Genomic DNA, 14,814 nt, shown 5'->3' on the forward strand with positions numbered 1-14,814 from the left:
ATTCATGCATCTAATGCATGCATGCATGCAGCAAATTCTTATAAATATATGCATTAAATTCTTATGCATGCATGCATGCACGCATGCACGGTGCTGCTAGTTGTTATGCATGCATGCATGCATGCATGCATGCATTAAATGCATTAAATGCTGCTGATTATTCTTACTAATGCATGCATGCGTTTAATGCCTGCCGATAGATGCGACTATGGTTGCATAAAGACAAATAAAAGCATGCATGCATGCTTGCATGCAATAAATGTATAATATATATAAAATGTATATAAAGATATATTGCATGCATGCATGCATGCATGCATGCATGCGACATATATTGTAGCAGGAGGTGCAGCAAAGGGATTAGAAAGAAGTTGTTGTTTATTTTCTTTGTCTTTTTTTGCTTTTTATCTTCATACTTTGTGCATTGTTTCTTTGTCTATTCATTATAATATATTTATTATGCATTTAATTTATTATAATGATGACTTCGTATTATTTTTATTGTCGGTTTATTTGTCTATTTTTTGTTTTTATTTTATTTGTTTGTGCACTTCATTTAAAATATTTTTTCTGCTTTATTTCAGTTGTTTATTTGCATTTCTTTGTTTTTTATTGCTGTTTTTTTTGTTTATTTTAATTTATTTTATATATTTAAAGTTTATAGAAGCAAAGGAACAAACAATAAACGCAAATTCAAGATAAAACATTTCTTTATCTATATATCATTATTATTTATTTATTATTTATTTATTTATTATTATTTTTATTATTATTTCTGTCCTCCCTTACTTCAGGTGTATGTGCAGTGGGGCTGTTGTCTTTGCAGTGGTGTTTTGATATATTTAATTTATAATAATAATTAAAAGTTAAATAAATCTATGTTTGATTGTTTGTTTTATATTTTATATAATGCATGCGTAGAGTAAATAGACAAAGAGGTAATATATACAATATAGAATGGAGGCCCTGGATGCGCTGAAGAGAGCTGTTGTTATTAAAACAACGCATAAATATATTCTTTTATTATTTAAAACAAAATAAATTAATTAATTTATTAGTTTAAACAAATAACAAAGATTTGCTTCAACTGGTAGTCGTGTAGCGGGGAGATGAGGGGTGGGGTGTATAGGCAGCTTTTTGTATGCGAGGGTAAAACGAAGAAAAAAGCAAAAAAAGTAGAAAAAGACAAAGAAATACTTTAAAATATTTATTTTAAAATAAAATAAAATAAAATAATATTTAATATAATGCAAACAAAACCTATTAATGCAGATTCTACTGTCTCTGTCTCTACCATACCGTTCTTGGGGCTGGGGAGGTGTAGGGGTGCTCTCTTCTTTTAATTTGTTTCTTCTTCTTTGTGTTTATTATTTCTTTCTTTGTTTTCTTCAATTGTAGCAATTAAAATATTAATTTCTTTCTTTAAATCTACGCTTAATAAAAGCCAAACAGCTGCAGATAAGCTGTACGTACACCCCACCAACAGCTACTGCACCATCAAGAATTTGTCTTTCTTCTTCTTTTACATTCTCTAGAAATAAATCTTTTAAAATCGAAATATTATATTTTAATTGTTTATTATTTTTATTTTTTATCTTTATTGTGCTGTTCTCCACCTCTTCTTCTGCTTCTCTTCAAGCCAATGCGGGCGCTGCAAACTCTTTCTTTTTTCTTCTTTGTCTCTTTATATTTGTTCTTCGTGTATAGAAATATATAATACTTCTCTATTTATTTATGCATATATCTTAATTTATATTTAAATATATTTATATATATTTATATATTAAATATATACTGCAGCAGCTCCTTCTCTGTATGTTTATTTCTGTTTTTAATTATTTGTTGGTGGGGTGTACCTTTGCTCTCTTCTTGTATTTATATTTATTTTGTTTTATTTTTTTTCTTTTAAAGTAAATAAATATATATTTCTTTGTTTTCTTTCTTCTTATCAGGTGTAAGATTTAATAGAACCCCCTTTAAACACCTTTATTTATCTTTTTTTTTAGGCTTTTTTATCTACGATGACTGGCATAGCTAATACTTCTTCAACTCTTCCTCAGGGGCCCCCCGCTCCCACCGCCTCTGCCTCTGCTAAGCAGGTAATAGAAAAGAGAATAGAAGAAAATATTAATAAAACAATTAAACAATTAAATATATATATATATATGTATATAAATGCATTATATATAAATGCACCAAGAGAATTAAAGAAATGTTATGTATAAGGAGAGCAAACAGATGCAAGCAACAAAAGAAATACAAGAAGATTATAGAAATAAATAAATCAACATGTATTATTTGTTTAATTATTAATTTAATAAATAAATAAAATATAAAACAGAGAAAGAAGAAGCCCTCATAAGGAGAAGAAAATTATTTTCTCGTTGTGTGTTCTGCTGTTTTGTCTGTAATTTTAAGTATTAAACACCGCACATATAATAATAATAACAATTATATTATTTTTATTATTATTATTATTTATTATTATTATTATTTATGATGAATTTTATTATTAAGTGAAGGCGAGTAGTTTTGTTTGTGTGTACGTATATACGTTGCGTATAGTTATATATAAATATATACATACATACGTACATTCATATATATATCTTTCTACATATAAATAAATATATATTTATATTTATATTTTTATTGATTATTTTATTTATTTATTTAATTGTTTTTGTTTGTTTGTTTGTTGCAGCTGGAGCGGCGTTCATTTACCCCGCTTCTTCCTTCTGTATTTTCATCGAGTTGCGTGAAGACAGTGCGAGTAGAAGGAGAGAGTCTTTTAAATAAACAAGACAAAGAAATGAATGCTCCTTTTGCTGTATCGGCAGAGGACGCAAGCATTCTTCGTAGTCTGTTCCCTCATACAATAGATACTCCTTTTGTGCAGGTTGTACCTGCACGTACACCTGAAGAAGGGGCATTAAATAATAATAATAAACCTTTAAATGTAGGAGTTGTGCTCAGTGGAGGTCAAGCAGCTGGAGGGCATAATGTTATCTGCGGTGTCTTCGATTTCATCAATCGTGTACACCCGAAGTCTGTCTTATACGGCTTCTTAGGAGGCCCTCATGGTGTATACACAGGAGAATATAAAGTTCTAACAAAAGATATTATTGATAAATATAGAAATATGGGTGGATTCGATATGATTAAAAGCGGGAGACATAAAATTGAAGCAGATGCACAAAAGCAAGCTTCACTTGAGGTTAGTTACCTTATCACCAACCTAACTAACAATACTTTGTTTGTCTTATTGTGTGTTTGTCCGTGTATAATCAATTCATTATATTATATTATATTTCTCTTTCCTTTACATATATATATATATATATTTTATCTTATTCGCATACACCCGCTTAGTATTTTCGGGTGTCTGTATCTGAATTACATTATATTATTGTTTGTTTGTGTGTGTATATAAAGAGCTGAATAATATATATATATTTTCTTTTTGTGTATATATTTATATACTATATATACAGGTTTGCAAGAAGCTGCAGCTGGACGGACTTGTCGTTATAGGAGGAGATGACTCGAACACGAATGCAGCAATTCTAGCAGAATATTTTCAAGCATATGGAAGCACCACCCGCGTTATCGGCTGCCCTAAGACAATAGACGGGGACTTGAAGAATTATTTTGTCGAAATATCCTTCGGTTTTGATACGGCCTGTCGCTCTTACTCCTGCTCTATCGGCAACCTTATGATGCAAACCCTCACAAATCGTGCGTCTAGGGTGTACACGGAGGTTTATATCCCTACAATAAAATAAAATAACATAAAATAACATAAAAATAAAATAAAATAATGCTGTGACGGTGATTACTGTGATATACCTTTTATATAAATACTCACGCGGTGTATGTTCTTCTTCTCTTCTCTAATTAATGCTCTGGAGTCGAGGGTTCTAGCTGTAGGAACAACAACAAAGACGAAGAGAAAGAAGCTGCATGTACACCGGAATAAATGCAATATACCCCTTAGGCCAGTTGTACTGCATGCGAAATAAAAGAACAGAAGACGAAATATATTAAATGTCTTCTTCTGTGCTTTGCTTATCATCTGCTGTCTGTTGTTTCTTGCTTCAACGAAAGAAGTAGAGCTGATTGAATTTATATTCTGGCTTGCTCTATTTAGGTTCTTACGTTGTTTGTCTTTGTTTAAATTCTATTTTTCAGGAAATGTCTACCAGTTCATCAGGCTGATGGGACGAAGCGCTTCTCTGCTTACGTTAGAATGTGCATTGCGATCCCACCCTAATATGACATTCGTCGGAGAAGAAGTTCAGGCGAAGAAACAATCACTAAAACAACTCGTTGCAATGACTGCTGATTTAGTAGAAGCGCGCGCTAAACTAGGAAAGCTGTACGGCGTCATTCTGCTTCCTGAGGGTCTTATTGAATTTATCCCGGAGGTAGGTGAATGTGTAGAAAAAGAAAGTGTTTCTGAAGGAAATTCATGCATTTCTGATCATTATATGCATTTTAAAATCATTTTAATGAAATAATCGACAATTTTATTCCTAATTAATATCAAGTTTCCCTCGGTTTCCCTACCGTTCAAGTCGCGGTCAGCCCGTTCATGTTTCGGGTGTATGTACAGGTCGGAGTTCTAATCCAAGAAATTAATAACATCGTCGCAGCTGGAGAATTTGACAGAGCAAAATTAACTCCTGCAAGTCGTGAAGTCCTCGACATGCTGCCTTCACACACTCAGCAGCAGCTTCTTCTCGACAGAGACCCGCACGGAAATGTGCAGGTAAAAATATATTTCTTTTATTTTACTTTGAAATAAAAGCAGAGCGTTATATAACTTAATAAGATTCAATGCAGTATAATTAGACGTATTCTGTCGTCATATAGCAGCACAAAGAAATAATATTATTTGTCTCAACATGATGGACTGCAGTGCAATAAGATGTAATATAATATACCCTAGCAAAATGCATTATAAGGTAATATATTTTTTTATTATTTAATGTGATGTCAGATCTTATTTATTCTTATGTATGGGTATACCGATATTCTTCTTTTCGTGTTGTTTCATTGGCTGTATGATATTAGATGTTTGTATATTTTATTAATCTACTTCTCACTGCATTACCTTGCATGCATCATATACCCTTATTTACCTTATTATTTACCTTCTTATTTACCTTATTATTTATCTTATTTTAATTGTACTGTTGTTCGTTCTTAGGTAGCTTTGATTCATACAGAGCAGCTGCTGCTGGAACTCACAACCGAAGAACTACGACGCCGCGGCTTTAAGCATCCTTTCAACGGGCGCTGCACATATCTAGGGTTTGTCTTGTGTCTCTTCTAGTTGTTTAATAACTACTTTTTAATTACTATTAATGCTATTATTTATAGTAATTATTATTAGTATTAGTATTATTTAGCATATGGATAGCACAGGAGCAGTACAGCGCACGATTACGATTTAGTTTTCAGGTGTACGTACACCTCAAAACTGATTGTGTACCTGTATGTATGTGGTAATTGATATTTTTAATTAAATATATTTTTCTGCTGTCTGCAGATATGAAGGGCGCAGCGGCTTCCCCAGCGACTTCGATGCGACATATTGCTACGCCTTAGGCAATGTAGCAGGGGCTTTGATTCAGAATAATGTACGACCAGCTGCATGCTGCTGCTTTGTTTGTTTTGTTTAGTTGAATCTATGCAGCATTTGTGCTGCTTGGCTCGCTGAGGTGTCTGTACAGCTGCGCAGAGAGAGAGCAGCAAGTGTTTATTTAGATTGCATTAGGAAGTTGTTTCTGTTGTTTGCTGTATATATTCCTCTCTACCATGAGATGTACTGTTGCTGCTGCTGTTGCTGCTGCTGCTGCCTGTCTCATCTGCTGCCCTCTGCTGTCTCCGGTGCTCCTGTCTGTCCCTGCTGCTGCTTTAATCTGCTGCTGCTTTAATCTGCTGCTGCTTGTGTTTGTTAGGTGACGAGCTGCATGGCTGTACTGAAGGGTATGAGCTGCAGCACCGACGTAAAGAGTTGGCTTCCTGCAGGCATTCCTTTGACTCGGATGATGAATTTAGAAAATCGCAAAGGCAAAGCAAACGTCCCCGTCATCAAAAAATTCTTAGTAGATATCGATAAGCCTCTCTTCAAAGCATTTGAACAAGTAATTACTACTACTAATCCTAATCCTAATGCTGCTGCTGCTGCTGCTGCTAATGGGGTTGCTGCTGGTGCTGTTGCTGCTGCTGCCAGTGTAGATGTTGCTGCTAGTGCTGAAGTTGTTGCTGCTGTATCTCTCTCGCTTTCTCTCTTTCTCTCTCTCTGTGAATATATAAATATATATATATATATATTGATATGATTTATTTATATATTTTTGTTTTATCTTCTTAGGTTCGCGAGGCGTGGAAGCTGTTAGATTTATACTTAGTGCCTGGGCCCATGCAGTTAAACACCAGCAGCTTAGAGATGCCCTATACATTGACAGGACCCCCTGCAATAGAGAAGCTGCTGCCAGCAGCAGCAGCAGCAGCACTTAAAGACCCCACACAGCTGCAGAAGGGACACCGCCTTTACTTCGATTTGCTGCAGCAACTGCAGTCGCCCCTGCAGCAGCAGAGGGAAGCTGCTGCTGTTGAGGTGCCGCAGCAGCTGCAGCAGCAAGGAGTAGTGCTGCAGCCAGGCAACTTGGTGGACCTGTTGCAGCAGCAGCAGCAGCAGCAGCAGCTGAAGCAGATCTTCCCTAAGACAGCAAATGCACAAGCAGGTCTTTATACTTTTGCAGCAGCAACTAGCGAAGCAAAGAAGGTTGGTCTTGTGTTAGTAGGCGATGCAACCCCAGGGATGACGAACGTTGTTATCGGCATTGTTGAGAAGTAAGCAAATAATTATATTTCAAGTCTTCTTCTTTCTTTTGTCTTTCTTATTCCTACAGTCGTCATCATCTATTAAACTAACTGTAGTTGCAGCTGCCCAAATACAATCTACATTTCATTCAATGGATGTATCATATATTTTATATATATATATGTTTGTATGTGCATATATTTGATACATATATATATATGTATATATATATATATATATATATGTTTGTATGTGCATATATGTGATATATATATATACATGTATATATTTGAATGTGCATATATTTGATATATACATAATATGTATATGTATATTTGATACGTATGTATATATATATATATATATATATTTATGTGCGACATATAAGCATTTAAATATACATATATATATAAATATATATAAATATATATATATATATATATTTGGTTGTAGAGGCATGTTTCTCTGGCTGCAAGCACCTTTATTTGTACGAATAATTTATTTGTTTTGTTTGGTTGTCAGAGTGCGTGGAGCTGGAGGCGAAGTGTTTGGCGTATTGAACGGAAAAGACTTTGAAAATTTGAATATATGCGAAGCAGACATAAAACGACAAAAAAATCAAAGTGCGCTGCCGCTGCTGGGGAGGACAGTCTCAGAGGAGCATCAGCTCATAGCACCTGTAAGCAAATAATAATAACAATTAATTAATTAATTTATTTATTTATTTATTTATTAATTTTATTGTATAATACAATTAATGTGCCGGATCTGTTGTTTTATGCTGCGTTGATGCATGAATTAGACTAAGGGCGTTGTTTTATTTTTATGCTGTTTTTTTTATTTTTGTTGAGTTGGTAGAGGAGGAGGTTCTTCTATTTAAAAAAAATTTGTTTATTTGTTTTGGAGGTAGTGCTGATCTCTATGTCTTGTTTTATATTTTATTTTACTGTTTTTTTTCTATATTCACCTTTGCTGTGTCTTCACTCTGCATGCATTTGTTTATTTATTCTTTTGTATATTATCTTTCTTTCTCATGCATGCATGCATATATATATTTCTCTATTATCTTTATTTGCATATATTAGTCTATTTATGTATATTTGTTTGTTTCTATTGATGCACCTTCTATTTATTGTGTTGTTGACTGAAATGTTTACTGTATATATTTTGTGTTTGTTTGCATGTATGCATGCATGCATTTGCTTTGCTTCAGGGAGGTCTGCTTAGCAGCAACACGCGCGGCTTAGATATATTAGTTGTGATAGGGGGTAGCTTGGCTGGAAGCGCAGCACTAGCAGAAGAATTATCAAAGAGAGGAGAGCATATAGTTGTTTTAAATGTCTGCGGCGCCAGCGACTTCTGCATGCAAGACCCTTCATCGTTTATGCAGCAGCTGCAGCAGCAGCTCTCTTCTTCTTCTCTTACATTCAGCGCAAACCAAAACACTGCATGCAGCACAGCTCGTGCATGCATTACAGATGCCTCAGGAGCAGCAGCACTCGGCTTCGACACGCAAACAAAAGCAGCAGCAGAACTCGTTGGTGAGGAGCCCTACGCTTTATTATTATTATTATTATTATTATTTTCTATTTTTATTTATTTATTTATTTATTTTTGTTATTTATTATTTATTATTACTAGGGTTTATTATATCGTACTATTGTTATTACTGTTAGCGTTTATTATTATTTATTTATTATCATTCAAATTGTTCTTATTGTTATTTTATTATTCTTTATGATTATTAATTATTGTTATTTATTACTATTAATTATTATTATTATTTATTATTTATTATTATGATATTGCAGGCAACCTGATGACAGACAGCAACAGCGCAACGAAATATTTTTATTTCTGCGGAGTTGGAGGCGGCAGAGGCGCTGAGGCGGAGGTCGCAGTTCAAACGCATCCAAACTGTGTTATTTTATCTGCTGCATGTGCTGATCTGACTCCTCTTCAGATTGCAGAGGTTTGTCTCTTCTTTTCTTTTCTTATTCCCTTTCATTTATTTACTTTCTACTTTTCTGTCTCTCTCTCTCTCTCTCTCTCTCTCTCTCTCTCTCTCTCTCTCTATGTGCATCCGCTGAGGAGTAGCTGTCTGACTCTTTATGTGTTATATTCGGGTCGTGTGTTTTTGTATTTAATAATACTGCGGTTTTTGCATGGATCTTCTACATACGCTGCAGCAGATGTCTTTATTTCTTTTTCTGTATCTTTCTTTTTATTTGTTTTTATTTGTTTTATTTTTTCTTCCTTTCGCAGAAAATTGCGGATTGTGTGGCAGCGCGCTGCGCAGAGAAGAAAAACTTCGGCGTGTTGCTGATGAACGAAGATTTGTTCATCACCAACAAAGCGGTGCGTCTCCATAAATGCCTTTTTTCCTTTAGCCCCGTTAAAGTTCGCGAGCATACCCACAGGGCGCTGCATGCATGCATGCACGCACGCATGCATGCAATTGAATATAGTATGAGAGAGATAATTCTTCTTGAAATTATATATTAATTGGAACAGCGTCTCTTATCGAAAAGCATTATTTAAAGATATCTGTTGTTGCCGCGGGTCGTTCGGTAGAAGAAATGCAGAATTCATCTGTGAAAACCGAAGGCAAATGATAATTGAAATGCAGTGTCAGCATGCAGCCATTTTATATGACGTTGTTTATCTAAATGTGTGTGTAGGTTTGATGTATGAATTATTTCGTAACAGTGAAAGAAACTGACAAAGTTGTATTGTTTTCGGTTTCTGCAATGCTGCGGTGTACGTACAGCTCAGAGCTGTTGGCGTTGCTCTTTCTATGAACGGTGGAAACGCAGCAGCTCTTTCAGGGGCGGCAGCTGCAGTATTTAAGACAATTCCGAAGACATATCAAGAGAAATTCGTCGAAATATTCAAAACCCCAGGCAGTTTCCCTCAAAAAGCCGCCAGTTTCCCTCTTATAAGCTGCCTTGCTGCTATGGTGAGTTTCGTTCAATGCAGGATGCATTTGGGGTGTATATGCAGCTTCCGCTGAAATAAATTTATGCTGCGTTTGCAGTTTCTTATTCTTGAATCTTTAGGACTGTAAAATAAGGCTATTTAAGATATTTATTTCACTCTTTTTCGCATGAGCAGCAGAAACAAATTCATTGCACGCATTTTCTTCTCGCTTTCCCTCTTCTTCTTTCTTCAGGTCTCAGATGTGCTGAAAGGCAGAAAGGCCGCCGGTACTTTCAGCGGTAGTTTTGCGCCAATTTGCTTCGATTTGTCTGACCAGGTATATTTATATTGTCATTTTAAGTGGAATAAACTTCATTTCTCTACATTATGATTATATATTACTATATGTTTATGCTGCGTTTATGCATTTCTTTTTGCATGCATAGAGGTGTAGGTCTTCCTTTGTTTCTTTTTTTCTCCGCCTTCTGGTGCAGGTGCGGGGGTCAATGCCTTCCGCGTACGACTGCAGCGTTGGGTATACACTTGGATTGATGTGCGGATCTCTCGCTGTTTCTCCTTGTCTGAAGCAGCTCCCCAGTGCTGCAGTAATGATAAGCAATCCGAGCGCTCCCGTGGCTTCTTTCTCTCCTCTCGTCGTTCCGCTGTCTGCAGCAGCAATCGCCTGCGGTCTCAGCGTGAAGGCCGGAGCAGCAGCAGCAGGTCTCCAGCTTGAGGGAGTTGCTGCTTCGGGTGTATTTGATGTGCAGCTGCAGACGCCAACACAGGCTGCAGCAGCTGCTGCTCTTAGCGCAGATATTCAGAAGGAATTCTTGCTGAACGACACCTATCTAAACAGCGGGCCGCTGCAGTTTGCAGCTGCAGCAGGAGCAGCAGACACAGACAGAGTCTGCAACTTCTTGCTTAGCGCTAAGAATTAATAGCACAACACGGTGTATGTACACCCCACGACTGCATGCACTAGACAATGCCTGAGGTCTGAAAAGACCCAGTAGAATGCAATCGAGCAAATAACAGCAGCAACAGCTGCTGCAGCAGCAGCAGCAGCAGCAGATAATTGATTTTCTGTTCTTCTGCTGCTGCAACGATGTGCTGGCAACCCCAAGTTGTCGGGTGCGAGCCGAACGAAAATAAATTCGTACTGCTATTTAATAAGAGTATTATTATTTATTATTTATTATTATTTATTATTATATCTATTATTTATTATTATTTATTATTTATTATTTATTATTATTATTATTATTTATCATTATTACTCCTGTTATTACTATTATTATTATTATTGCTATTATTGCTAATATTATTCTTTGGCTGGTCTTTACTATATAATATTGTTATTAAGTTGCTTTATATCTAATTCTGTCTAAGGGGACAGCTACAAGCAGCATAATTAGCATAATTAGTGCTGCACTTCGGGTGTACGTACACCTCAACGCCAGGCAGATGAAGAAGAATTTAAACTTTTGTATAAATTTAGATTTATCAATAGATAAATAGAGTTTGGCTAGTTTGTTATATATACTATATGTGCAGCATATATGTGTTTATATTTTTATTTTTCTCTTGATATATAGAGGGAAGGCTTGTTGTTTTTTAATCTGAGATAAAAGCGAATGTTTTTTTGTTTGATAGAAGCAGCAGCAGCTGCTGCTGCAGCAGCTGTTATGCGTATAGCTTGCAGTAGCACACCTCGCTGGGTTTAAACTGAGTATATGTAGAACGGAGGGGTGTAGGGTGTATAAGGGTTAATGCTTATGATATTTAAATTATAATTATTAGGAGTAAGTGCGGGGAAGAGAAGGAAAGAGAAGTCTGCTGCTGCTGCTGCTGCTGCGAAGGCGAAGGAGGTTGGATGGTCTGTCTGTATGATGTGAATAGGTTTTAATTACGCTATAAACAGAGTATAAATAGCAGTAAAGAGAGAAAAACAAAAGAGCAAAACAAAAGGAATTAAATAGACAAATAATGCACATCAAGATAAATATAAATAAAGTAGAAAAGAACAATTATATTGCTGCGCCTGCCTCGATCTACACACCGGAGTTGCTGCTGCTGGCTGCAGCAGCAGCAGCAGAAGAAGTGATATTTCGGGGTGTATTTAAGTGGAAATTATGCGATATATATGAAATTAAGAGTATTTAATAGCTAAAAAGAGGAAAAGAAGTCGAAAAAGCGGCTCGAAGAGCCCCAGAAACTATATATATGTATTTTATACAGCCCCTACAATACGAATAGCTAGCTGCTGCTGAGGTGTCTGCAGATACACCGCAGCGCGACGGGGCGGGGGTTTTGTTTGAATATTTTCGGGTTAGATTGGGGGAAAGAGAATATAATTTTGCTTTTTTAATTCTTTTCTTAAGATGTGTAGAAGACTAAGTTCTCTTAATACTTGAAAACAGCTTTGTTTAACTCGAGAAGCCTCTGCTGCTGTCTCGCTATCTTTGCTGTATTGGGGGGTGAGGGTATATCTTTATTTCTTTATTATCTTTGTTTGCTCTTGTATGTTTTTATCTTTTTAATTTCTATTTATTTATATACTCGACTCACTTATTCTTTCTTCTCTTCTTTTCGTACGCTTTTCTACCCTATATCTGCGTCTTTCTATACAGCTTGTTGCTGCTAGCTCTCTTGAACCTCGAGTGTATATACACCTGGGGAGAAGGGTAAGAAAAGTATTGTTTTAAGGTTTATTTTGCTTTTATTTTGTTTAATTATATTTGTTTAAACAAACTCTTTTAACCCTCAAAAAATTAAGACAAGCAGCTTACTGTGCCTCTCCCTCTGCCTCTGCCTCCAGGCCTCTCTCTCTGCTCTTCTTTCTTTATATCGGCATCTCCGCAGTGTTGTTATATTTTTAACGATATTATTTGTTAAAATTGTTTGCTTTAAGCTGAGCAGCAGCATAACAAATTGGCTGCACCCCCTCTGCTCATCTGAAGACCTTCTCCTTGCTCTGTAGCCTTCCCGCCTCATCTTCTTTGTTTGTTTTTATCAAAATATAGTTTAAACTTTACTTAGAAGCCGCAGCACAAACTCTTATATTCAGCTCTGCTTCCTCTTTGAATAGAAGACAGCAGAAGAGCCCCTGCATGAGGGCTCGCTAAGCTGCCGCTATTTGTGCAGCAGCAGCAGCAGCACCAGCAGCAGCAGCAACAGCAGCAACAGCAGCAACAGCAGCAGCACCAACAGCAGCAGAAGCAGCTGCTGCTGCAACCAGGAAGAAGATAAAAACCTCCTTCCTCCTCCAGGCACCCCCCTACTTGCCCCACCGCCTGGATCTTGTAGTTTGCTGCTGCTGCTGCTGCTGCTGCTGCTGTTTGTTATTCTTTCGTTTTGCTTCCTTCTTCTATTTATAGAGACTATTCAGGTATCTGTCTGTACACCTCAGAGGCAAGGCACTCTCTTTGTTTCATTTTTGTCTCTCTTTTTTTTCTCTTGAATTTGAATTAAATAAAAACAGCAGCTGCAGCAGCAGCAGCAGCAGCAGCAGCAGCAAATGACACATACCCCAGCAGACGACCCCACAGATTGCTGGGGCTCCGTTGCTGCTGCCTGGCAAGCGACAGCAGCAGCAGCAGCAGCAGCGACAGCAACAGCAACAGCAGCAGCTGCTGCAGCAGCAGCAGCAGATACAACACCATCCACTGAAGACATATGCAGCAACAGCACTTCTAAGGCTATGCCCAGCAGCAGCACAGCAAACGTTTGTTCTCAAGAGGCAGCTACACCAATAGCAGCAGCAGCAGCAGCAGCAGCAACAGCAGCAGCGACAGCAACAGCAGCAGTAGAGGTAGAAGCAGGCCAGCCACAGGGCTCCAGCAACCTCACGTGCAATCCCTACTACCCTCAGCAGCAGCAGCAGCAGCAGCAGCAGAAGGTACTACAACAGCAGCAGCAGCAGCAACAACAGCAACACCAACAGCAGCAGCAGATGAGCCGAGTGTTTTCATTACCCGTCGATAAGAAACATCTGTCTGATTTGCTGCAGCTGTGCCCTGTTGATGCAGCAGAAGAATTGGGAGCAGCAGCAGGCAGCAGCAGCAAAGCTGTGGCTTGTAAGACGTCGAAGCAGCAGCAAGCGCTGCAGCGGCAGCTGCTGCTGTCTCATCTGTCGCAGCAGCAGCAGCAGCAACAGCAGCTGCAGCTGCTGCCTTCTTTACTGGCTTCTCACGGTGTAGAGCTCCATGGCTGCTCCCCCGATCAGCAGCAGCAGCAGCAACAACAACAGAAGCAGCAGCAGCAACAGAAGCAGCAGCAGCAACAGCAGCAGCAGCAGCAGCAACGGGATGCTTCGGGTGAAGAAGAAGAAACCCATTTAGTGTATGCAGGTGCAGCGCAGCAGGAAGACAAAAAGCAGCAGCATGGGGAGATTCATGCTGCTGCAGCAGCAGCAGCAGCAGCAGAATCAACAGCAGCAGCAACAGAATCCGGAGCAGCAGCAGAGTCCTCATCAGCAGCAGACTGCTCAGCAGAATCTTCAGCAGCAGTCGACTCTGGAGCAGCAGCAGAGCCACCAGGAACAGGAGAATCTGCGGCTTCTACTGCTGCTGCCGCCGCCGCCGCCGCCGCAGCAGCAGCAGCAGCAGCAGCAGCAGCAGCAGGGGGAGGAGGAGGTGTGAATGGCGGTGTATCAGTATCTGCGATCCCACTGAACGAAACAATATTAGCAGACAGACGTTTAATATTTTATAAGACGCAGATGTGTCCGCATGCAGCGCGGGGGCTGTGCAAGTTAGCAGCAAAGTGCCGATATGCGCACCGAAGAGAAGAGCTGCGGCCGCAGCCGCGTTTAGATAAGACGCGAATTTGCTCCTTTATCAAGGCTGGGATACCCTGTGGACAAGGTGAGCAGCAATTTAATATATATATATTTATTTATATTTGTTTATGTTTGTTTAGTTATGTTTGTTTTGTTTTATTTGTTTATTCAATATATATGTTTAGCAGCTCAATATATCTATTTATATTTATATTTGTTTATATTTGTTTATATTTATTTAGTTATGTTTATTTATTTATATTTATTAATTCAATATATA

General features: G+C 37.7%; 2 protein-coding genes across 2 annotated transcripts; both read left to right on the forward strand.

The window, feature by feature from the left end:
- Positions 1-2,021: 2,021 nt before the first annotated feature.
- On the forward strand, positions 2,022-10,692 carry EAH_00039030 (phosphofructokinase, putative; the record flags this gene model as incomplete). The annotated part of the gene is made up of 16 exons (XM_013395396.1): positions 2,022-2,099; positions 2,705-3,217; positions 3,495-3,738; positions 4,192-4,427; positions 4,616-4,771; positions 5,213-5,316; positions 5,555-5,645; positions 5,967-6,152; positions 6,383-6,864; positions 7,358-7,514; positions 8,049-8,376; positions 8,647-8,807; positions 9,101-9,193; positions 9,606-9,794; positions 10,008-10,091; positions 10,249-10,692. 16 exons carry the CDS (start codon positions 2,022-2,024, stop codon positions 10,690-10,692), a joined length of 3,546 nt encoding a protein of 1,181 aa, XP_013250850.1.
- Positions 10,693-13,454: 2,762 nt separating this feature from the next.
- EAH_00039040 (hypothetical protein, conserved) lies at positions 13,455-14,619 on the forward strand (the record flags this gene model as incomplete). The annotated part of the gene is made up of 1 exon (XM_013395397.1): positions 13,455-14,619. A coding segment is annotated over one exon (1,165 nt), but the record flags the coding sequence as incomplete, so codon positions are not given.
- Positions 14,620-14,814: the final 195 nt, after the last annotated feature.

Source organism: Eimeria acervulina, genomic scaffold (assembly GCF_000499425.1).
Source record: "Eimeria acervulina Houghton genomic scaffold, Eah_scaff454, whole genome shotgun sequence".
Lineage (NCBI taxonomy): Eukaryota > Apicomplexa > Conoidasida > Eucoccidiorida > Eimeriidae > Eimeria > Eimeria acervulina.